The sequence below is a fragment of the Dromaius novaehollandiae genome, chromosome 7, assembly GCF_036370855.1.
Source record: "Dromaius novaehollandiae isolate bDroNov1 chromosome 7, bDroNov1.hap1, whole genome shotgun sequence".
Classification (NCBI taxonomy): domain Eukaryota; kingdom Metazoa; phylum Chordata; class Aves; order Casuariiformes; family Dromaiidae; genus Dromaius; species Dromaius novaehollandiae.
In genome coordinates this window covers 869692-894534 of record NC_088104.1, presented here as the reverse complement: position 1 = coordinate 894534, position 24843 = coordinate 869692, and the positions used below count along the sequence as shown (strand labels likewise).

General features: G+C 48.2%; 1 protein-coding gene across 7 annotated transcripts in view; it reads right to left on the bottom strand.

The window, feature by feature from the left end:
- Positions 1-10616: 10616 nt before the first annotated feature.
- Positions 10617-24843, bottom strand: part of CCDC148 (coiled-coil domain containing 148) — an 80308-nt gene continuing 66081 nt past the window's right edge. For all 7 annotated transcript variants that reach the window (XM_064514518.1, XM_064514517.1, XM_064514522.1 and 4 more), the window contains 3 exons: positions 16979-17096; positions 13749-13889; positions 10617-12329 (listed from right to left, as the gene is read on the bottom strand). In XM_064514518.1, the coding sequence (XP_064370588.1) occupies positions 12183-12329; positions 13749-13889; positions 16979-17096 (406 nt within the window). In that variant the 3' untranslated portion in view covers positions 10617-12182. The remainder of the gene's footprint in view (positions 12330-13748; positions 13890-16978; positions 17097-24843) is intronic.

Genomic DNA, 24843 nt, shown 5'->3' with positions numbered 1-24843 from the left:
CAGAAAAACTTAACCTGCTCCGGGAATTAATGGTAAAAATGCTTTTATCCCTGTTAAAACCAGCTGCGGCTCCTACGCTGTGGTTATTCGGTGTGTAGGAAACACCCCGCTGTATTTACTCGAAACACGAATTGGGTGTTTTCTCACTAAACGCAGGCCTGCCCTGCGCCGGGCCCGCGACAGTGCAAGGCCAGTGATTGTCCACCGCGCGCTGCCGAACAGCGGAGCGCGACGTTCGAGCGGCTCGTGTGTAGGTGTCGCTCGGGAGGAACCAGCTCGAACACGGACCGTTTTCCAGAAGAGAAGCCCAAAGTTCGGGAGCCTACGCACGAGCGTCGGGATCCGGGTGAGCAGCAAAGCGCCCAGGAACGGCAGCTGCCCGCGAGGCTCCCCGGCGGCACCGCCCGCCCACCCACGCTCCTGGAAAGGAGGGCTGGCAAGGTTTCCGGGGAGCTGCGCGGGTCAGAAACGTCTGCACGGCCAGCTTTCCGCTTTTCTTCGCTTTTGGTAGAACAACCTGAGCTTTGGTCCCTGGCGCAGTGACCCGCAATCGCTTGCTAAGGGACAGCTGGTGCTGAGAGTATGTTCAGAGCCGCAGCAGCAGTCAGCGCTAAAACTGGGACTAGGACCCAGCGGCTCCCGCCCGCAGCCTAATGCAATTGCATCACACGTATATGTGACCGATCTTTAATTAACAGCCAAGACGAGGGAAGAATCAGGATGGCGGAGTAATCTCAGCACAACCTGTACACACAGCTGTGTGTTTTTCTGTCCTTTTGAGCATCACTTCTTGTTCATCGCTGGCAATAACGAGTCTCCTTACGAATAAGTCTGGCTTCCAGCAGGGGCTGGGGCCAGGCAGTTGTTTTTTCCATCGGTGTCGTAAGTGCTGGATGTAAATCCCAGCCGCAAGTAGAATTTTATTCCCATTATTGTTATTTGGGAGGGAAGGCAGGCTGCCGTCTCCGATGAAGACCCCGGTGAGGTGCTGCCTTCGGTGGCAGCAGCCGCGGCCTGGACGAGACCCGCCGCGTGCCAGGGATGCCGGGGCGATGCCACGTGCCTCGGCCACCGCAGCATGGGGCTGAGGGCAGCGAAACACCCCACCACCCAGGCATCGTGCAGCCCCCGGGAAAGGTGCCGCGGGCTCGGTGGGCACCTCCATCCGTACCTGAGCACGCACCCCTGCACGGGAGCGCAGCGGGGTTACAGCTGGATAACCCTCGACTGTTAACGCGAATATCACGCACTTCGGGTCGTGTGGCCCAGAAAGCAACTGCAGGCAGCCCCTGCCACCGAGCAGGTTTGCCCTGTCACCCCCCACGTGGAAACCCCCCGGCACCCCAGCAAGTGCAGCAAAACCAGGCGCCTCTGTTTTGGTGTCTTTACCATGGTAACCCCAAACTCCTCGGTGCTTGGTAAATCCTGCCTCTCTCCGGAGCAGCTGAAATTTCCAGTAAAGACCACGCTCAACACTTTGTGAGCGAGGAACAGTCCAAACAGCTTAAAGACGATATACAGGAAATTTTTGGGAGACTGAATAATGGTTGGACCCCAGACCAGTCACCTAATTTAATAAAATGATCTCCCTTCGGACCCCCATGTCTGTTTAATTGAGTGGGAAATTTTCCATGCTCGTTAGCGTGACCACGGTTTGGCACGTGCAGCAATTAGCCAGGTTACGCTGCGTAAGCATGTCCCAAAGCACGTCTGCATCCAGAAAACGTGTCCAGCGCTGTGCACCGCGGCCTCCCGGCCAGCGCGATGGTGCTGGGACTCGTGGAGCCGCCTGTCCCGTCCCGTCCCGTCCCGTCCCATCCCGTCCCATCCCGCTCCCGAGCCGGGTCCCGCTGCGGGAGCAGCACCTCAGTGATGCCACCACCAGGACAGAGCCAGAGCTGCGCTGCCCTGGTTGGGCGAAAAACACTATTATTCCTTCCAAAACGCATGTTAAAAGCTACTTTTGTACAAGTATGTGAAATGGTGAGGCCCTACGCAAAGCCCTACCTATTAATTACTCGGAGTGTTGCTAAAGCTTTGAACTCTCTTAGCATCATTCAGGTCAGTACGCAAAGCCCTTGCTCACACGTCGGAGGCGAGCTGTGGCACAGACGTCATGATCCAGATGACCTTCCGTGCTGCTGCTTGTCACAGATTATTTTCTTTTGCCTTGGGGAAACGTCTAGATAGACATATACATGCAAATAAATGAATCTTTTGGTTGTAACGTAACCGCAGCCACCTCAGCGCCCCTTCCCGAAAATACAGCACAGTGAAAGTCTGAGCACAGCTGCTGAGAAAACCCCGGGAAGCACCGAGCTTTGAAGCTAAAGAGCTCGTTTCAATATCTGACTGTGATAAATTTGACTCCGAATATGTGTGTTTTGCAAGGGTTTGGTGAGTCGGGCGCGTGAGTCACGGAAGAGCAGCCACGAGGCCACTGGGGCCGCGGACGGGCCTGTCGGGACAGCTCCAGCGCGGGCGTGCAAAACTCTCGTTACCTCTGCGGGGGGATTTAATTAGTCTGAAGCCAGGGCCCAGGACGTACGTGGTGCTCCTGCTGCTTTGCAAAGGGCCGGATCCTGGAGACGTTCCTGTGCTGCACTGAATAGGTCTCAGCACGTCACGGCCCTGCATTGCACCACTATCTTTGCATGTGAAATAGCATCAATATCGATGGCTTTAGGGCGTCAGGTACAGTTCAGTATGAGCACGGAGGGGAGCATCCAGCTCCAAGCAATTAACAATAACACATAATTGCTACCAATTCGGTTTTACACAAATTACGCAGCATTATTAAATTAAGCAAACCGCGTTCTTGCATCAGAGCAGTAGCAGCATAACTCGTCTTCAGCCCATTTTGTTTTAAACAGCGCTTGCAATTAGTCTGCTGTGCTTCCCAGACTGACCACACGCACCGCCAGGCCACTGCAGCTGGGCCACCGCGGATGGGCCACCGCGGATGGGCCACCACGACCAGTTGAGGACAACGCAGGTGCGGGGCAGGGTCCCACCGCGCAGCCGTGCGCCGGGTGCTTCCCCCCCCCACCCCCCCGAGCGGTGCTGCCGGTGCCGGGGCCCTGCGGCGCGTGCGGGACGGCGGCGGCCCCCAGCACTGCCCGCCGAGCTGTGCCGCGAGCGGTCTGGGACTGCCCCAAAGCCACCGGCGCTGAGGGCCTCGGGGCTGCGAGGAGCATGAGGAGAAGCTTCTGGCCTGCATGGTCACAGCAAGGCCCTGGAGACGAAAACCCCAATGAACCACCAGGTAAAGCAAAGAGCCCCGTTTCCTCAGCCTCCAGCCTTTCAGACCAGTCTCCAGGGCTCTCTCCTTGATGACGAAGCCCTGAGGTCAAATCCAGCGAGGCCGCGCGCTGTTGCAGGAGAAAGGCAAGCAAGCGGCGGGGATCTTGGCCAGGAGCATCCTTCCTCCTCCTCTCGTCGTCTTTAGGACTCCCAGGATCCCTGTGGGGCTGAGAAGAAACCCCCAGGCTCCCGCTGCCCGAAGGACCCCCAGCAGGTCCAGTCCTGTGGCAGAGGTCTTCAGCATCTGTCTCTTCTTTCTGAGGAAGCAGCGCAGGAGAGGAGGCGGCAGCAGGTGCCGGATTTAGACCCAGGAGCGAGAGGAAGGTGCTGGATGCGAAGCCTTGGGCCACCGCCCTGCAGCACCTGCCAAACGGAGACGGAGCCCCAGATGCCCCCGACACGTGGGACCGGGGCGGACACGTCCTCGGCAGTGCCGTGCCCCAGGGCAGCTCCTCCGAGGGCTGACGGACACCGCTCACAAATCCCCTCCCAGAAACCCCGGCTCCGCTTTTACTTTCCCCTCCAGCAGCTGGTGAAGCGGCTGGTGAAGGGAAGGAGCGTGATTCACCGTGGGACTCGGGGCCGGAGCCCAAGTCCGCTGAAGCGCTCTCGCTGCGTGAACCCGCGTGAGCCCTTCGGGGCCGCCGCACGCTCGACGGAGCAGGGTTCGCGCGTCCTGCCGTCCCCGGCTGCGAGCGGCCTGGGCTGAGCCGGCCGAGGGACGGGCAGGGCAAGCGGCCGCGCAGCAGCTCGTCCCGGGGCAGCCGCTTCCCGCAGGCAGGAGCGGCAGCACGGCTTGGGAAACGCACCCAGGTCGCTGCCGTAAACGGGACGCTTTGCCCTGCCGGCCGCTTGGTGACTTACTTGTTTCAGGCTTCTTTTTGCAAAGCCATAAAAAAGCTTTATAGGTTTGGCAATAATCTCAGACTCACCCAAGCAGCGAAATCACAGCCGCTGGCCAAATAAAGGGAGCGCTTTCACGATTTACCAGGTCGGAGGTACCTGAGAGCAGAGAATGAGCGCAGGGAAAACACGCTCCGTGCCCGGCTCGCGTGCCACGTTTCGGCCGTGAGCACTTGGGTATTTGGGGCCTGGAGGAGGCAGCGGCTCCGGAGCCGTCCTGAAACTCTGCCGAAGCTGCGCGGGTCGGACTCGGGCTGCTCCGAGGAGCGATGGCCCGGGAGCCCCCCGCGTGCCCAATTAACGTGCCGCTGTCCCGTTGCCGAGACGCGGGAGCGGCCGGGGCAGAGCTGTGCCGGGCCGGGGACACGGCCCCTGCGCCTCACTTACCCGGTGAGTGAATACGCCAAGCGTATACACCATACTCCCTGCCGCCTCGCTCTCCTCGTCCTGTGTCCCGCAAACCGCCTCCTCCGCGAAGAGGACACCGGAGCCCCGGCACCACTGCTAAAGCCACGTTCCCTGCACGAGGCCTGTTAAAGCCAGGCGTTACTACCCCAAAACAGTGAAATTGGTTTAAACAGGGCAAGCGTGCGCAGGTATATACGCGCGATGCTGGTTCCTTTTTTAGCTCCTTTTTTTGTGGCGGTTCTTTGTGGCGGTACCAGACGGGGCCGGAGCAAGGCGTGGTCCGAGCTGGAGCCCGGCGCAGCCCCGACGGGACCGTCGCGCCGCCCGCGGCTTGGTGGGGCAGCTCGGCCCGGAGCCGGGCACCAGCGGCAGCCAGGCCCGGCAGGACGCCCGCACGAGCGGTGCCGCCCGGAGCAGCGCGGGCCGTCGGCCCTCGGGTGCGCGTGTGCCCCCCGCGCGCCGGGACGCCGGGGTGAGGGGCCCCACCGCAGCGGGAGGCTGCCCGGCCCCGGCCCTTCCTGGCTCCAGCCCGACAAGGGAAGGTGACCGAGGTTGGGGGTGACCCGCCTGCAAGAACAGCCAGCGCGGGCACAGCTCGCCCAGCCCTGCCAGGGGGAGGAGGAGGAGGAGGGCGAAAGGGAAACGCGTGCGTGTTGCTCAGCTCAGCGGTCGGACGGTCCGGGCGGCAGAGAGCGTGTCCCGCCGCGTGGGGACGACGGGAAACTGCTGCAAGTGTTGCTGTGACACGCGCTCTGAGGCAAAACCTCGCTTTATTATTAACTCTGCTTTGAGTGCAACAGTACGCCTGGCACCGCACAGGGGAAGAAGCGGATACAGTCCTTGCCGGCACGCGTCCGTGCTCCAAGGCTCCATCCTGCCGCCGTTGCTTCGGCACGTGGTTGGGCCGAAATCTGGTGGCATCAGTCGCGCGACAGCTCACGCTCGGTTCCCCCAGCAAGACCAAACCCAGCCCGACCTGCAGAAAAGCCCCAGGGAACCGATCTGGCAGCAGCCAAGGGAAAAAAAAGACTTTCTGCTCTCCCGTGCCCCGGCAGCAGTCGTGCCACGACCAGAGGAACAGCCCGCGCTGAGCCCTGGCCCCGCGCTGCTGCTGCTGCTGCTGCTGCTGCTCCCGCGGCCCCGGCTCCGGCTCCAGCCTGCGGCTGCCCGGGGGGGGGGGGGGGGCCAGGCTGCGCGTCCCCCCGGTGCCCTGCGCAGAGCCGTCGCCAGCACCACGTCCTTGCAAGTTCCTTAGAAACGCAGAGGAGCTCAAACACACCGGCGGCAGGAGACCGGCCTCCCGCTTTGGGTATTTACAGCGAGGACAAACCTTCTGAGTGTTGGCGAACAACTCAGACCGACGCTCCAGCACAGTAACACGTGCAACGTCTTCACGTGTAAAACATGCTAAAGCCGAGCAGAACAACCGTCCCACGGCCAAATAGAAAGAGCCAAAGCAACACGAAAACCGATCGCATGTGTGACGTTAACAGCGCACCTTTAGCCGCACCTTCCGTCAGGATTTTGGACACCTGATAGCGCCTGCAAATAGGAAGACCAGCGGCTTTCGTCATGGAGAAGAAATCCCGTGCTACAAACTTCACTTCATCTTTAACGGTGAGGCCGAGGAAAGGAAGGCCGAGCCGCAGAGCAGAAACTGGGGTGCTCCCGCGCAGCAGCCGCGCGGCAGGGCAGCGGCACCCCGGTAGCGCAGGATGTGCCGGCACCGGGCCGGGGCAGGACCAGCACCCGGCACCTCCCGTGGGGCGGCAGCTCCGGCTCCCCCCACCCCGGTCGGGCTGCAAAGACCCCGAGAGAGCTCCTAAAATCCCGCCTGGCCTCCGGGGGAAGCGCTCGCCCCGGGGCTGAGCTCCTGGCCAGCACCACGTGCTGCTGCCTCAGCACCTGAGGGATGATTTTTTCTCTTTTTCTCTCCTCTCCACAGCACGGGACGGGCACCCCTTCCACTTCCATCCGTTTCCATCGTGCTCCATCGTGGTGACGGACACGGCGGCAGATCCCTCCTCCAGCCGCGTGCGGAGCTGATGGTCCGGGGCGACGCGGTCCAGCACGACATGTGGGTGCAGAGCCCCGAGCTCGACAGGGCCCCGGTGGAGGAGCTGCTGCGCTGCGGCGAGGAGCTCCCTCCCGGCTTCCCGACGCTCCTCGGGCACCCTGGGCGCCTGCGGCTTTTATGAGGGTAAAATGATCCATAATTTCTTTTTTCCCCCCCCCAAACAATGCTAAATCTGTGTGTTCTTATGCAAGCCAAATTATCGATGCTGTCAGAACACACGCAGGTTGGTAGTTGATCCGTCTTGCACTTTGGAGCGCGTTTAGAGGCCAGAGCGAGCTGCCCTCCGGTACCGAGCAGCCCCCGTCCAAGCCCCCCGCCCGCGCCCGCCTCTCCTCCGCCAGCCGCCCCGGTCAGAGCTGGCGGCACCGCGGCTGCAGGCGACCGCTCTGCACCCCGGCCCGGTCGCTCCCGCGGGAACACGCCGGTCCCGGACGGGGCTCCCCGCAGCCGGGGGCCCCCAGCCTCCCCCCAAGGAAACCCCCCCCCCCGTTTGTAACCCCGCAGCAACGCTAACAGACGCATGGCACAACGTCGCTTCCGACGACGAGAGCACGCTTGCGATTGCCAAACGGTCCAAAAAGCATCAAGAAGCAGCTGACGTTTGTGTAAATAACCCCTGGTTAGTCCAGAGCACCGCGCGGGGACTGTTCCCTGCGCAAAATTAAGCGCTCATCACAAAGTTGATGAAATGGAATAAATGAAGAATTAATAACTTGAGGACTATTTATAAACCTCCGGAGCTGCTGGCAAATGTGGCCATCTGCGTATTGCTCCAGGCCGAGTTTTGTTTAAATGAAACCGTTTGAGAGGATGCACGGTCGGAAGGACGACGAACCGAGCCGAGCCGAGCGGAGCGGAGCCGAGCCGCACAGCTGCCGGCAGGACCCCTGTGCCCGGACACCGCGGGCTCCATCCTCCTCCTCGGGCGTGTTAAGACCTGCGTAACCGTCTCCTCTACACTGCGACGTAGCACCCCGGCTTTAGAAACTGAGGCTATTTGGAACATGAATTAAGTAACCTGATGAGCACTGTGCAAATGAAAGATTAGTTTTGAAATAAAATGCAGACATTATTGGACTTTCTAACTGGAATCATTAAAAGGGGCAAGTAATGACGATTATCTTTTTCCTTTCAAGGTCAGGGGAGATTAGATGGAGCATTATGCTCTTTTTCCAGGGAAAAAGAGCTAGAGTACTCAAAAAGAGCTTATGCTGCTGGCGTGCGAAATGCTGAGATGGGGCCGACCGCGTTCGCCGCCGCACGCGGACTGCGGGGTCCGGGGGTGACGCTTCTCCCCCCGCCGCCGCTTCGCCCTCACGTGCCGTGGCTCCAGCTGCCCTGAGATTTGGGTCGTTAAGGGATTTATACAACCTGAAGGCCAAAAATCCCTTCTAAACCCTTTTCACTGTAAAAGTGTATGAAAACAACTTTTGTGGCCCAGGGAAAAGGAGCTGCTGGTAAAAAGTGTAACTACATGTTGGAAGAAACAAAATTTAACTCCCCCTCATCCTTTCCCAGGCTTAAAACATTTCTTGGCTCTACCGATATCACTGTTTCCCCCTTTTTTACAGGCCACAAAGGTTGGTTGTTTCCTGCTAACACAAAAGGAGCATTTCCAGTGCAGTGGGGTAAATGGATTTTCCAGGCAGTTTTTGCCAGTTTGGTTCCTTGGGATCTTAAAGATGCTGCTCGCAAGCAGAGCCCTCGGGGAGGCAGCGGAAACCAGCCCCGTCCCTCTCGCCGGTGGCAAACGCTGTAGAAGCAGTATTGTAACGCAGCAGATACCGGTTGTCGTCGATCCCCCGCCTTGCTCGCCGCCTCGGCCACGGGGCACGAAGGGCCTTTGCTGAAAGCGGGGCTCCTCGGGCGGCAGCAGCCACCGGGCGCGAGCACGACGTGAGCCCGCAGGCGCCGGTACCGCGGCATCGCCCGCGACGGCAGCAGCACGTTCCAGGGAACGGGCTGTACGGGACCGAGGACCGAAAATCCAGTGTGGATTATACTGATGTACTCGTACGTCCAAGGACTGCTTGAGGGGCAGAGTATACAGAAAATACAACTGTGTTAGGATCCTAACTCCATGCTCCAACCCCCTCTTCAAATACTCGCGAATTACCGTCCCGTTGGGTCACACGCAGGGATCCCGCAGAAAGGAGATTGTTCTGCACCTGGCGTAGTGCCCAAAGCGAAGTAAATGAGGCACAGAATTAAGCCGCATTTGTGAACGTTATCGTTATTCATTGCCGTTATGAAGGCTGGGCAGAATTTTATTCTGATAATATTTAAAGAGCTGCCAAAAACTGATCGACATCAAAGTATTTGAGCAGGAGCTGCCGGCGCAGGGGAGCTGCACTTCTCCCAGGCTGACACCCGTCACGGGGGGGGTGGGGGGGGACTGGGTGCTGGGCACGCCGCGGGTCACCCTGCGGATCCCAGTTTAATTAAAACAAATGTAATTAACATTCACATTAATTCTGAGGATGCGTTTCAAGATACGGACACGTGGTCACCGAGGACTGGACCGTGACTGCCGAGAGGCTCTGCGCGCACCGCGACACAGTCGCTCTTTACAATATTAGTAATAGAGTGAATTCAGACAATTTTGACCCAAATGGTTTCATACCTCATCACCAGTTCACTGATCTGCCTGTTTCTCACACAAACAGTTCTAGCAGGATATTAAAACACATGGAACATATAAAAATATATTAAAAATACTGGAACTTTTACTGATTAATTTCCCCATAAGTTTTTTGCTAGGGGTTGTTTTAGGGAACGGCTTGATATTTTGCCTCATTTATCAACTTTCAGTAGAAACGTCTGCGAATGGCTCTCTCCACGGCACATTTCGGCTCGCTCCCGTGAAAAAGTGACCTCCCACCGTCCACAGGAGCAGGAGAGCCGTCCCTCGTCTCCAGCCCTGGATTTTCTCGGCTAAACGCTGACCGGGCGGTGGAGGAACTCGGGGCAGGAACCAGGGTCCTTTCAGAACCGAAATAAAATCACTGCAATCACTTCTTACCTGTAACCTAACCCGCAATTCAAACCCAGTCCTGCAAAGTCTGCAGTCTGCTTCGAGGACCTTCTACGCTGAGCAGCAACAGGCACCACAGCTTCTTTGTGAAATAACGTATAACCCCTCCAGTAAAAGACACCCAGTGCATTAACGTTTTGCCTAGTTTAACAGGTGAAGTTTGCTCCACTGCAGCTAACAGGACCAGTCCTCACCACTGACTTTGCAGAAGATGGCGAATTCTTTTCTAGAACATTATGCAGTTACGAGACTCTTATTTTTCTCATTTTGCTTTTAACTCAATGATTCCATTGTTAAGCGATTTCTCTGTTATACGTTTTAATTTAACCCTCTTTAGGGTTTCAGACCGGTCAGTTAACAGTTCGCAGCGCTCAGGACCGGGGTCCTTGCTGAGCTCGTTTTCACAACACCAACCACCGCTGCAGAGGCCCCTCTGGTTTTAGAGGGATCAGAACCGGCATCGCAATCACTCACGTTTTTCCTTTTTCTATAAATGGCAGCAACTTCAGTGACGGTGAACATAAGCTTATGGGCACATACGTTTGCACAAACATAAGTTCGCAAAACCGATCTTTCCCCTCCCGGCTCCAGTGGGATACTCGACTTGGAAGTGTTGGTTAGTAGCTAAGCTACTTTCCTGACTTCCAAAATTCATGGAAGTACAGTATATCCTAAAACTGAAAGACTTCATTTTCATGAAGAAATTGTTCTCAGGCTTTAAAAAAATCAAACCATTAGCCAAACTCCGTACACTTCATCTACCTGCATAAGGGATAGCTAGAACTGGAAGCGTCATCCGTACCAAGCACAAAATAACGAGTAGGACCATCAGAGCAACGCAACACTGGTGGCTGAGAAGTATATTTCCAACAGAAAAAGTCTCCATAAACATTTTCTAAATAACCATTTTTATTTGCAAGTAATTGCATATGTCTTTCTACAAAAATAACGTTAATTTTTTAAATTCTTTCCTACAAATAAAGCATAGGAAATTGTGATGAAAACTCGTGTCCTTACAAGCATCCCCATTTTACCTGTAGGAAATGGCTAGCAGTAAGACTCCTCTCCTGGCCTCTGCACCAAGGGATCCGCCGGCAGAGCAGAGAGAGGCCGTCGGCTGCCCCGAGCCCCGGGCCTCACCCGCAGGGCGAGCAGGGGCTGCCTGCTGCACCGGGCGCTGCAGGTGTGCGACCCACCAGCCACGACTGCGCACTGCAGCATCCCGTTGACGAAGTCCTGTCATCATCTAGACACACAAACACGGATGTTCAGATCCGTCTCTTATTTACTGCCCTTAGAAATTAGTGGTTAAACTGCTAATTGTGTCTTGTTTACATATAGTTTACACTCCTCTTATGTAAGGCTTGAAAACAAAATGAGCTGCAAAATAGAATGACATCAATTTCTCTTTCATTTAATTGAATCATATTCATTGGTTTCCAGCTGCAAAATAAAGATCCCAGAGCTGAAATGTTATTTCTCATTTCATAGTTCATTCTGAAAAACTAATTTGCAATATGAAATTGTTTGGGTGATTGGTTTGCAGTAAACATGATGCACCAAATTGGTTTCTAAATATAGACAAAGGTTAGGTTCCTTCTTATAATAATCAAGGAATAATAGAAGCATTCAATGATAATGAGGATTTTGTAATTAAAAAAATCAAATTCTCAAGTGACCTGGAATGAAAGTTAGGGGGGTGCATTTATAAACCATAACATAATCCAAAATGAGTATTCTGCAAAGTTATTTTGGATTTGTGTGGCCAGTTGCAAAACAGACCAAGCTCCTACTCAGAACGCTGTTTATCAGACTGGCCTGTAGTTTCTGCGAGAGTCTTGCGGACACCTCTGCGCCGACGTCCCACGCTCCGGTGGGAAGGGACACTGCCAGTCCTGCAGGGCTGTGCCGCGACCGCCTGCGCCCGTGAGACGCCCGCAGAACCGCCGCCACGGCGGGCGCCAGCCGGGGCGACGGGGTTCCTTGGGTAAACGTCATTCGGTCACGCAGCTTCAAGGGGCGAGGAGGGGAGCCTCAGGAACGGGAGGCCCCGGCCCTCCTGAAACACCAAACCCGCCCAGTTCAGAGCAGAGCTGTGGAAAACACTGCTGGGGAAAACGTCGGCATAAATCGCATATAAATCTTCCAAGTGGCTCCCTTCATACCCAATCTTGCGGCAGCTTTTTTGAAGTGTTTCGATTCGACTTGAAACAATTAAATTACGATTTCAGCATATTGTGTTCCTAAAGAATAGGAAGTTATGAAGCTTTGCTCAGGATTGTGGGGGAGTGCAAAGCGGTTTGCTCAGCACCACACGGGAAACGCAAACGGCTTTCCAAAATGAGTGCAGACACAGCAGTTCCATGAAACAGCCTGTGGGAAGTTTATCCAGGGTCTCACACAAGAGCCAAGCACATATACCCCAGCACTCTCTCAGTTCGCGATACGTGATGTCCTCTATGGCTTAAAAGCTGTGGATTCCGTATCTCTTCTCGGAAGCTTCAATGGAGGAATTTTTGGTAAAATCTCTTTTGCGTAAAGTGTTTTATGAAGCCCAGCTTCTCGGAGAGCTAGCTCAACACGAAGTCTAGGGTCTGAAATGATCTGTTAAAATAAACCACAACAACGGACAAAAACAAAGCAATAATTTCCTCAGACACACAGTATATCTTACAGGTAATTTGTGAATGTATACATTAAAAGAGCTCTAGAAGAGTTTAAAAAAATCTGGTTAAAAAATAAAGCCTTCAGAAGTAGAGAAAAATCAACAGTGAATAGCCCTATCTCACCACACATATTTGGATACCATCCTTTCTAATATTAATGATCACAAACCAGTTTAACGAAGAACCCTGGTTGCGATTCCTCAGCAAAACGCCAGAGGCGGGTGAGAAACGGAGCGGCTTCGCTTCACTCTGCTCCCTGAAGAGCTGCAGGCTTCTCTCAGGGACCATCGATAAAACCCCGCTTTCAGCACCAGACTCTTAATCTCCTCCCGTTTGTTTCCATGGAATCTGGGTTTTGAAGGCATTTATGGTTTTTTCTTTCCACAGCTCTGCTCTACAACTACATGGCACTATCACTTCCATTTTACGTATTCACTAAGGCCCAGGGAAATAAATTAATTCTGAAATTTATCAAAAAGTTTTTGACCAGACTTGCTGGGAGCCCTGTCTGGCTGCTTCTCCCACCTCCTCCCTGCGTGGGCGGCAGCGGGGGAGCGCTGCCGGAGCCAGGCAAGCACTCAGGTAACCGCTGGCCCTGGCCCGCGCCGGTGCCCGGGGCTGCCGGGAGGGCCGAGCGCAGGGAGCATCGTCCGCAGCGGCTGCAGCCGTGGGACGCGGCACGCCAACGCGCCCGGGAGCAGCCACGCGTTGCGAAACGAGTTGGCGGGGGGTGAAGCACACACAGCATTCTGCAAATTTAGGTACCAAACTCAAACGGGCATCTTCAGAGCACTTGCGAGCTAAGGCTTTTCAAAAGCTCGTACCTCAGTCAGACTTGGACAGACTTCCATAGCCGAGTAAAAACTGCATCCCTTGCAGCACGTCTCTCTTTTGCCAAACTGAGAAGCTTTCAAATGCCTCAGTTTAGCACAAGCCTTATACTGGGAAGTGCTGGACAATCTTAGTTATAGACATCATTTAATCTCAGTCTACTCAGTGCTAAAATATAGCTTTTATGCCATAAAACTATATCAATAGTGGGCTTTTTTTTTTTTTTTTTTTTTTTTTGTAAATACACTTTCCAGATTCCAGAGTGGGAATAATTTCACACACAGATTTAGCCGATGTGGAATAGAGAGTCAAAAAATCCTTCTCTATATTGCTTAATTCGACTTTAAATAGAGGCAGCACTGTCCTCAGGAGGGCTTTCACGCTGGGGCAGTTCACTTCAAACAATTTTATTCTGCATTCTACAGTAAATTTAGCCATTTAGGATATATTGATACTATTACTATCATATTGCTATTATGATATATTTGCATACAATAAACTATGTAGTACGATTATAGATGATTACCTGTTGCTCATTGTATGTATGCAGCTTAAATAGCGGCTTTTGAAGAACAAACTCTTCTTCAGTCCCAATGCCCATCCTCGCTTTAGATGCCACCGTATCAGACACCGCTCTCGCTGGATCTAATTTTGCAACAACACCAACCTAAAACACACGATATGAAAACAACAACTACTTCACTCTGTGTGTAGAGGTAATGTGAGAAAAGGCCATTACCAGTAACACATCTTCCCGCAACATGATCACTTACCTAGCTTAAAAATTCCAAGTGGTGCCTTACACCACTTTGCACCCCTATATAAATGGTGTAAAGCTTAAAACCTGAGTCCAGAGCTTGAATCCCCCCTCCAGGCATTCTGGGCTAGGTCCCAAGGCCACGACGTGCATTTTGCATCACAGCGCGTGGGCTCGGAAACCATGTATAACTCAAACCCCGACTTGGCCTGTCTCTTCCTTCTGTCATGTTCACGCAGAAGTCGGTCCCAGAGCAAACCAGTTACTCCAGCAACACATCCCATTACTGGTCCTGCGCAGGGTAAGTTACACACGACCATTTTCACCTCCCGAGTTCTGCCGGCTCCTTTTCCTCCGTGTCTCTGACTTTTTATCTATTAACAAATACTACCTTCTGTTCAGAGCAGACCTGAAAATGCAGTTGCTTTCTGCTTCCAAAATTCAAGGTGAACAGACCCATCCGATCTCGGATGAGGAACGTCAGATCATCGTGTCTGAACCGCTGCGCAGGGTAGGAGCCCTCAGCTCCGTCCCTCGGCTCAGAGGCTCGTTGGGTGTCTGCTACCAGCGGCAGTGCACCACCAAGACACGCGCGCCAAAGCTTTCCATAAACCTGGAGAGTTTTCCCAGCTCCCCTGCTTTAAACTGGGGACAATTTGATCGGTTGGGCTTGATACAGCACGGTGCAGAACGGCTGTTAGCTAGAGGGCTGCCTGCCACGTGCGCAGGCTTAACACAGAAAAACCTGCATATTGGGGAGGCCGATTCTTAGTCCTTGAGAACTGAAAATGAATTTGAAAGCCGGATGGTGTTTCTGGTGCCTGACACCGGTACCTCATCGTGCGCCGGTAGGAAATCACCTGTGCACCGTCAGAAAACAGCATTTCCGCGGATACGAGCACCGTAAGAGCAGTGCGCGGTCCGGGACGCGGTGACGGCCACAGCTGGGCACCTGCAAAAGGGAAGCGACAGCCCCTCCGCTCCCCGGCAGGACGGAGAGGAGCCGGCAAGAAAACCAGCAAACGAAGGAAGCGGCAGACTCATAAGCGAGCAGTGCCTGCCTTCTTGGGAGTCCAGCCTGTCTCCTTTCTCTTCTGATGGAAATAAAGGTATTCAGAGCAGTAGTTCACAGTTTTTACTGAATCATGGGCAACAACAGCGAGTAACACATGACAAATAACATCGTACCTTGTTTTGAGGGGGTTTTTAAGCATATCTGTTTTAACTGTTTAATTTCCTGGGGCGAGATCAGTATCAAAGATTCTCTCAGACACTACGTTGCGCATGAGTCATGCTTTGGAGTCTACAGGTTTTAGATGCTTTTTTCATTGCAGTTTCTTTGTGTTAAAATATATACATATAGGTTAATACTACTTTAGCAAATACAGCAAGATTCATGAGGAAAATAACCAAAGTCAGGGCACACCAACTGAAAAGCTATTGACAAAAAAAATTAGAAATATCTATGAGAATGAGTTTTCTCCTACCCTGTTTTTAATAATATGTTATCTTTATATTTACAGGGTGTCAAAATACACAACCTAGATAACTTTGCTAAAGATCTTACTTTTTTCCTCATAAAACTAAGGGGCATATTTCATGAAGCAGTATTTCATCAGTATGAAACACAGAGAGTAAATATTGCTTAGGAAAAATAATGAAGCAGAAGCTATACCATTCTGGTCGAAGGCAATCCTAGAAGCATTTTTACCTTGATAAAAGAAATGGATCGGTCAGTAGAGATGAACAGACCATGCCTCTCAACCAGCATTACTGCCACTCATAAAAATGACGCAAAAGCCGATGCAATTGAACCAATAACTCAGAAAAGACCTAATAAAATTCTTCTTAATAATGCATTGACAATCTAAAATCAATACTGTTATTACAACAAAATATTTAACTGAATCAGGTTTTTAAAAATAAATTATTATTTACTGGAAATGAGCTTGAATTCAAGCGTTTAAAAAAAAGACTGAAATATCAGCCAAATGATCCCTGAGGTTTATTTATTCCTATTAGGCTCGCTCTCCCACAGAAGATCGAACTCTTATGTTCTTCCTTCTTCTCGACTCTGTAAACCCAAGTGCTGGAGTAAAAGCACTTACAAGGCCACAAACAGCCCGCAGGGGATTATGGAGGAATTTCTTTGGAACAGGCAGTGCTCGGGCCGGCTAATCCCGAGCCAAAGGACAGGTTGGAGGTGAGGTCAAGGCTGCCTCAAATACTGTATTTTTAACTACGAGTAATCCAGAGGAGAAAGCTGCCACATTAGTGGTGCTTAAATCATCCAAAATCAAGAGCTGTTAGCAAGGACCTTTTCTCTCTCCCTTATCTGCCCTGAGCTGTATCTCTTGGCTGCACTTCCTGGGGTGTAAAGAATTTGAACTCCAGATTTTTCCTTGTACTCTTTGAAGGAAAAAACAAGGAGATTACATACAAAAATATATCTAAGGCAACATTACTGCTTCAAAAGTCAGCAAGAGAAAAAAAATTAACAAAGTGCATTTAAGCTGGCAAACATTCGCGAGCTTTTCTCGAGATGCCTGTTTTAAAATGAGGTGCAGAAGTTTCAGAGAGAGTTAAATTTATCTCCCTAAAGACTTTTAGTTCAAGGTGTGTCAGTTTTCAGAATTTAAAAAGTATTTAAATTACTCATAAATCTTGACTGAGACTCAAAGCAGACTCAAGATAAAAAAAAAAAGGAAAGAAAAAGAGAAAACAGATCCAACCCAGAAAAATTAATATCTATCCATTTTCAAATATCAACAGCTTCTGCAGTGCAATTTAACATCATAACGTTCCTCTTGTCAAAGTTACAAAGCACACAAGATCTGTAACATGACAAAATTAATGTTAACGTCAGACCTAAACTGCATTTCGGCTTCTTCATTTATTGGCTTTTGATGGATCGTTCTTTTTCCCTTTCATGTAATACGACAGTGTATGTTTATATCTTTACTGTATACAAAAATACTATATACAGGAAATAAAAACACCTGCTGTCGGAGTGCTTCCAGGCTTTTCTCTTTCTCTGCAGCTTCGTGTGCTTCTTGAAGGGCCAGTTCCTTTTTCTCCAGCAACCGTTTTTCTAACAACGCTTGTCTAAACTTCACCCTGCACAACAGTGTACATACAAACGTAAAAAACATTGTTCCAGTTTCATTTTAAATTTCCATTATCCCGCTGCAGTTTAAGAACTAGTCTGATGTTTTCTATATCCACTTAATAAATAATAGGGTGGTTCATCAAAATATCTGAAAAATTTAAGGAATTTTTTATTATTTTATTTATTTACTTATTTTTTACAACTTGGGTAACCTTTCAGACTTCATTTCTAGAGCCCAGCTTTTCTCTAGCATTATTTATAGCCCTATTACTCTTTTTTTTCCCATTCTCTTTGCCAAGAAGAAATGTTCTCTGACATCTGTGAATGGCAGAAAACTCAGTCCTATAACCCTTTCCAGTAAAAGGAACAAATCACTCCCAATCTTGTTACTGGAAGAAGCAGGCAGAACCTGCAAATCATATCCTTCCTCAGAAAGAAAAAATAGGGGGTTGCACAAAATGTACTTTCTCCTGAAGCTTCACCTACAGCATTATCTTTGCTGGTAAACTTTTTGCAGTATGTTTTTATACCTCCAACACTACTGCTATCACTGTATCTCCTACTAATCCTCAGTCCACGGCTCAACTCAGTTTCTGAGGAAGCTGCAGGCTGCGCTTTGGGAGGTCACCGTTAGTTCTTACACGGTATCTGCCTTTGCCATGCTCTCTGTGCAGAGAATTATCCTTCCTTCCTCCTCCAAACTTTAACTTGCCTTCAGAGAAATGGAGAAGGAAGAGCTGCTTCAACTGCAATAATACTTGGCTATTTTTATTTTACTATTCTCAGAATTATAGTAAGCTCAAAGGAATACATGACTTGTGCTATAAACTGCAAAAATTGGGACTAAATGTACAATTATCTTGGTAGCTATAACAGACCACTGCCTCAATAACCAGTAACAACCATCAGGACGAGCCTGTCTCAAGAGGGTGGTACAGCATTGCCCAAGGATGCCCAAGAGATGCTTTCAGTTTGTTATCGTCGCTATTGCTGTTTAGGCAGATGAATGCTTACAGCAGTAATCTTCAGAGGTAATTTTGTTCCAGGGAGAGAGCCTGATCTGCTTTTTAGATGAAGATATTTTCATAAAAAGCAGGAATATTCCTTTTGTCTAAAAAATGACAAATGAAAGCTGTATTACATTGAAAGCCTTTCACTCTGCTTGAGCTGACTGCACTATAATATTTCTTCTAAAATAATCCAGTGTTATCAAATATGAAATCCAATGCCTTGGGAACTTTTATAAATTACCAAGAAAGAAAACTGAGGGCCACACATCCAGGTCTAATCTCAACTGCTTTGTCCCTACTTTAGACATTTTCATACACATAGGAGTATATAGCATTGCAAAACCCAAAAGGAAACATTTTACGGTATTTCCACACCCTGTCTGAACAGGTGCAAATGATTATCAAAGTCAGAGACAGTCAGACAAGGACAGAACGAGCACTGAGCGTCCTGAAGTAGCATTTGATGCTCATAAAAAGGAGAAGGATGGTGCTTTCATGACTGTACTTTCCTAAGGAGATCATCATCTTGTTCATGCTGTAAAGGCCAACGCTAGTATTAATAAAAAATTTTAAGTTTCATGGTCAGCGGGCAATGGCAGAGCTATGAAACCTGCATTCAGGGAAGGCGGGAAGCCTTATGAATGCATTTCCAGTTGTATAACGTATTTCTAGTTTAGAACATCCTTCCATTTTTTTTATATTTGATTTTAAATGTTTACTTGAGCTTTGATTTCACAGTGTCACATCCAAATATAGTTGTTACTTTTTTCACTATACTATACTCAGTAACATTTTAGCTACTATTTCTTCAAAGTAAACTTACTTTTATAGAAAACTTAAAACTAAAATGTTTGAATACTCATATTTGACCTTAAGTACCACGGTAAGTAATAATTTTAATAAACCACCAGCTGAAAAATGAGCTTAGCTGATTAGTTTCAGCACAGCTACCTTCTGAAGTATTGTGGGTACACACACATGTAATTTCTGATAAGCATAATTTCATTAAAACTCTCCTTTCAGACACTATCTCATAAATATTCAATAGGAAAAAATGAGCTACCATGTTTATTACGGAAGTTCAGTGGAACTTAAAAAAAAATAAAGTTATAGCATAGACAGCATTTTTGCCTTAGATCACCACTCACCCTGTTCACTGTTGTCAGCCGAATACGTATCTCATGCAAGCAGCAGAAAGCATTACCCAGCGGTGAGGCTACGTCACCGAGGCCAAGATCTGCTTCTGTTTCCACCCGTGATGCACCGAATCGATGCATGATGCTGCTAAGGCACGAGGCAGCTGGGATACAAGGCGCTTTATGCCCTAATTCAGGCTTTTCACAAGTAGCCACTGGTTCCCGTGACAAACACTGATGGGCCAGACTCTTCGCTAGTTTAAACTGCGAATGAAGTCAAAGAGCTGTGGTTGTGTCTAGGCGCAGCCTAAGCCAGACCCGAGCCCCAAGACGCTCCTCAGCACAGCCTGCACCCGCCGGAGAAGGTTTCTAGCACAAGCTTGAAGAAAAACTTCTGCAAGGACATGACTCCACCACCACCCTGCGCCTTGCCCGACTGTCTGAACGGCCCAGCACCCAGCTTTTTTTCCCCATAGTTTTTCCAGATTCTTTCTGCCCTGGTTCCCCCTGAAGTGGAGTGTGGGGTGGAGCAAGTGATGTCGGGGGAGCCCAGGAGATCTCGGGGGAACGGCTGGGAGGAGCACAAGGAGGAGGGATGCTGTTCATACGCCCCTTACAGAGTGTGGCACGGCAAACGGCCACCTCTATGCTGTTTCTTACGGGCAGGGAGTTAAAATTCTTGCCAACAGCTGTCCTTCCCCCCTACTTGCCCGTGCCAGCTCTTCGGACACAGGGCCAGGGCTGGCAGCTGCACAGGTGCGGGGTTAAAACGCTGGCAAATTTTTCCCATTCGCTGCCGCATTGAAGAACGGGACCGCGCCAATCTATCCCACGCAGGTAGTGAGTGAATGTAGCTGCACAATTTCATGCCAATTTAATTCTCGCCCTGCAACATCAATGCAAAATCTATTGTTTCTTGAGGGAACATTGCTTTAGAATATTCCACGTGTATTCAACCCATTCTACACTTAAAGAACGACATGGAGGACCTGACAAAAATTCACTGCATAAAAAAAACAATGCAAAACAGACATTGTTCTTGGAGCAGAGGAATCAGAGCACAGCTCCTTTCCCCTCTCCCACGTTTCTGAATGCAGGTAGCCTTGCTTATCCAGATTTGTGCTGAACTCTACACTCTCAGCATCTCTTACTTGATCAAGATGTAAAGGGAACTTCCATAAACTTAAGCCCACGGGGTTTGGACAAGTGCTGGGTGGCCAGCTGCTCAGAAGAGCACAGTGCTGGGCACGCACGCAACCTAAAACTGCGGCTACCCAGGAACTTCCAGGCCAAAAAATGAAATGGTCCAATCAGTTAAATGTCTCCACTGTTAGACAGCTGTTAAAGAGAGGAGCTGTAGATCACAAATTTGGACTTAGTCACTTTAAATTCATTTACATCCAGTTTCAGGTGCCTTTAATTCTTTGCTTTGATCTGGTCATAACTGGTTATCTGGTGTCTTGCAATTACCGAGGGAGACCTGAATAAATAGAGCACCAAAGTGACTCTGTAATAACGAGGTTTTTTATAAACCTGATTGCTTGATTTTATCTTCAATTTAGAAGCAATTCAGGATAACAAGAGACCATTTTTTACTATCTTATTGGATCTATCCCAGTTTCTATGTACTCTCCAGGCCATATCTTGTTCTTGGAACAATCAGCTCCAGCATCCAAAAATCTGTTCCATTCCCCCAAAAGCCTGAAAATGTTTCAGATCAGAACGGTGATACTGGCCTGTCCTCATCCTTTATGCTCAGCCCTGCAGAGACTCCAAAACGATTTGTGTGCTGTAACAGATTAAGCACGCAAGGATACAGTTAGTTTCTGCAGGACTGCAGTTCTGCACTGCGAAATCGTTATGCCGGTACTTCTACCTAAGTCCAGTGCAATGCATTTTCTAAAATGCCACAGACTGTACTTGTGGCACTACAGCACGTAATAACAGTAACATCTTTCTGCCCTTCTTTGATCAGTGTTTGTGAAGGCTTTGAGGACGGAAAGCACTAAGTAATTTCAAAGAATTATTAATCTCCACAAACAGCAAGCATTTTTCTTTATACCGTTTTATTTTCTACAGTATGCCAATTCTGGGAAACATAATGCTACTTAATGCACTTACTGACTCCTGATTCATAATAGCCTGGAGGTGTGAGTATTCCTTACTGCACTCCTCAATGCACTGTGCCATTTCCTTATACTTTATTCTATACATTCATTACCATGAGAGAAGAACATTCCCCAAATGTATGGCACAGCTCAATACACAGGTTTAAAAAAAGTAATTTCTCCTGATCAGTTCTGCTGAAAGTTCAGTCATTTATGCATGCGTGTGTGCTGCTTCTGCTACGGAAGCTTGCTCACAAATCCAAGGAGCAGATCTTGCCATTCTTGCAGCTCTTTTCAACCATCTTTCCGTGGAACCCAGCTGTGTTGTGAGCACATATGGCCCAGATAAGATCATCCCATTTTTAGTGATATTTTAATAGCATACAGACACTTTGCATTTTTTTTCTGTCCCTGCTATGGGCGGGAGTGGCGTGGGCTAACCTGGAGAAGCTGGAAGCTTCCTCTGGCTCCTCTCAACTCTTAGAGGATGGCGTAGCAGAAGAGCAGCCTTTGGCAGCTCTGAAGGCTTATTTTCAACTAATATGAACCTGTGGGAAGTGTGGATCCTGATCAGGATGGACTTAAAGAGAAAGTAGTTCAGTAGTATGCATTACCGAGCTTTTGTATGGGCTGCATTTTGTTTCTTTTTATTTTAATTAAATGTATAATGATAAGATAGAATCAAACTGATCAGAATCATAAAGCTAAGAATATGCATGCCTTTGATGACGGTTTGGATTCTTACTAAAACAAACATTATTTTAGTACAACTTTTACGGAAAACCTATAAAGCATTTGACTACAAATCAATATTTTGAATAATGATAATGTATTTTCACAGGTACAAGCCTCACATCTGCCTTTTCAAAATGTTCTGCAAACATAAAATTATGCTTAAAAATACTTGCAAATGATCTGATTCCCATTTTCATATAGCCAGTAACATACGGAGTTCAAATTTTTCTGGTATGGGTGCCAAATATGGGGTACCAAACACATCTAAGAACCTATTCTGATTTATTGCGAGTACTGAGTCTCCACAGATTCCATTAGCTTAAACATATACTTAAGTGAAAGTTAATAATAAATATGGATTTAAGTTTTAACTATACAGAGCTCTGATTAAACTCCTCTGCTACTGTGGGGAAAATTCCATATTCCAAAAAGTTTTTCTTTTTTTTTCTTTTTTTTTTTTTTTTTTTGTCTTTGAATGGCCACTGCATAAGGAAAGATCAATGAGTGCAAAATGAGAACCCCTCTACACAGCTCTTAAGAGTCACTTCCACTCAGGAGCAGCAGTAGGTCTGGCTCCTTAAAGTACAAGTTCCCTGAGTCCCACCGGAGTAGTGCCTTACCTGGCATCAGCCTTTGGCAACTGACATTTTAAAACAGAAATAGACAGGCCAATAACTATATGTATCAACATTAAAATCGCTAGAGTTTCATCTCAGTTTTTCATGTTTGCAAGGCAAAGGCCTTGTTTCAATAAATCATAAGGCTAAGGAGATGCATGCCTGTGATGACAGTTTGGATTTACTGTGATGACAGTTTGGATTTACTGTGATAAATTTATCTTTTAAGCAGAACTAATGGATGGACCACAAAGATTACTAAATGAAAGGGAACTTAAGAACTGATCAATGAAGATAATTTGCCCTGAGGCATCAATATAGCTAATGATAGAGGCTTTATAGGACAAAAAAATCAGTTGCTGAAAAAAATTTTTAAAACCCTCAAAAGTAAAAGAAAAAAAAACCCTCAAAACTTTAGTTCCAATTTAAATAAAAAATGAAAGATAAAGAAAGCTACTTCAATGGAAAAGTTTAGTGGATAAAAATGGAATAAAACAGAAGAATTAGAAAGATGAAATTGTTTACATATAAAAGGAAATGGAGAAAATATAAGTGGAATGACATTAATCAGAGTCTCAACCGACGAGATTAAATGCCCTATTTACAAAGGTAAAGCAACCATATCTAACAGCTCTAAAGAAGTTTGAGAGTAGCTAAAGCTTATCAGAATAACATTCTGTCTTGCATATGAAGACATTTCCTAATTAAAACTCTGTTTTGGTCTCTTCTGCACAAGCTGCTGCTTTGTTTCAACTACAATTCCACTCAGTAATGGTTATTAAATGCAATTATACTGGCTATTTAGATAGAGCTTAAACCAAAAGCAATGAATGGCAGTATTCCAAGATTCATATCATTCACAATATTTTAGAATCTTGATCTTTCAAGAAAATATCTTTACTCAATATCAATATTCAGAGTATTTGAAAAGCACTTGAAACCTAAATGACAAGTTAATTATTGCTGAAAAACATAAACAGGTCTTGCTCTTTGAACTTCAGGCAACATTTTTGAAGAGATGAACTGAGATAAAATCATTGCAGGTATGTTTAAGGAAAGCCATGCATATATTTATAACATAAGGACACAGACATTTAAGTTTTAGCTGTCAGCAAGGTAGCACAACAAAATAAGATCCAAGTATCACTTCCCACAGAATGATTAAGACAAGTTTAGTCTTTTAATGCTAATGATACTTTACCCCTATTTTGATTACCTCTTGGCCTGTGCAGTTTAGTGGGTCCCTCTATGCTTAAACAGTAAATTTCTGATTTGACTTTATAGGGAGAGCAACTATAACCAGACTACGTACACAGTTGTTGTTCTGTTCCTCTTTGTGAGGGAGGAATATATAAAATTATATTCCTCTACGAAGTCAAGTGTTTCTTCAGCGGGTCATTAAAGGCCATACCCTGCAATGAAGACTTGGCAAGGATTCAAATGGGAGTAAGTTGAAGTCCTAAACGACATCAGATGAGTCAACAGCATCTACAGCATCAAATTAATGCATTACAATACACATTTGCATTTTGATTTCACACTTTGAAACATATTGGTTCTAAAGGATATGAAAATCATCATCAAGATGTTCTCATTGGCATTTGTTAAAATTCTAAAATAATGTTGCCTGACAAAAAAACAAACACTACTAAAACACTTTTTCTGGTGTAGTATAGTATCATATATGATAACAACAATCATGAGGAGTCATAAAGCAAATAAGATGCAATAACTGTTACCAAGACTAAGGTCTGAATACTCAGTAGTTTGAATGTCTCAAAATTTGGAGGTATAATTTAAGATCCTATAAAAGAGTATTCGATATCTTTGAGACTGTAAGTGCTCCATGAGCTCCTCTGACCTCTCTGTCAAACAAATCAAACCTGACTACAAATAATTTTGCTAAAAGGGAAGGTAGAAGGTCTTATTACTCAACTAGAATAAAAACGTTATGAAGAGAGTTGGGTTTAGTGTGCGCACCTTACTACGATTGCAACAGTTTATGGTTTATGTAGCTCTAACACTTTGATTGATATGATTTAATTCCAACTAACAAATAAATTGTTCCGGGATACAATTGTGATGCAACCTGCATACACAGACTGGGGTAACTGCCAGACAGGAAGAAAAAAAATTACTTACCTCAATT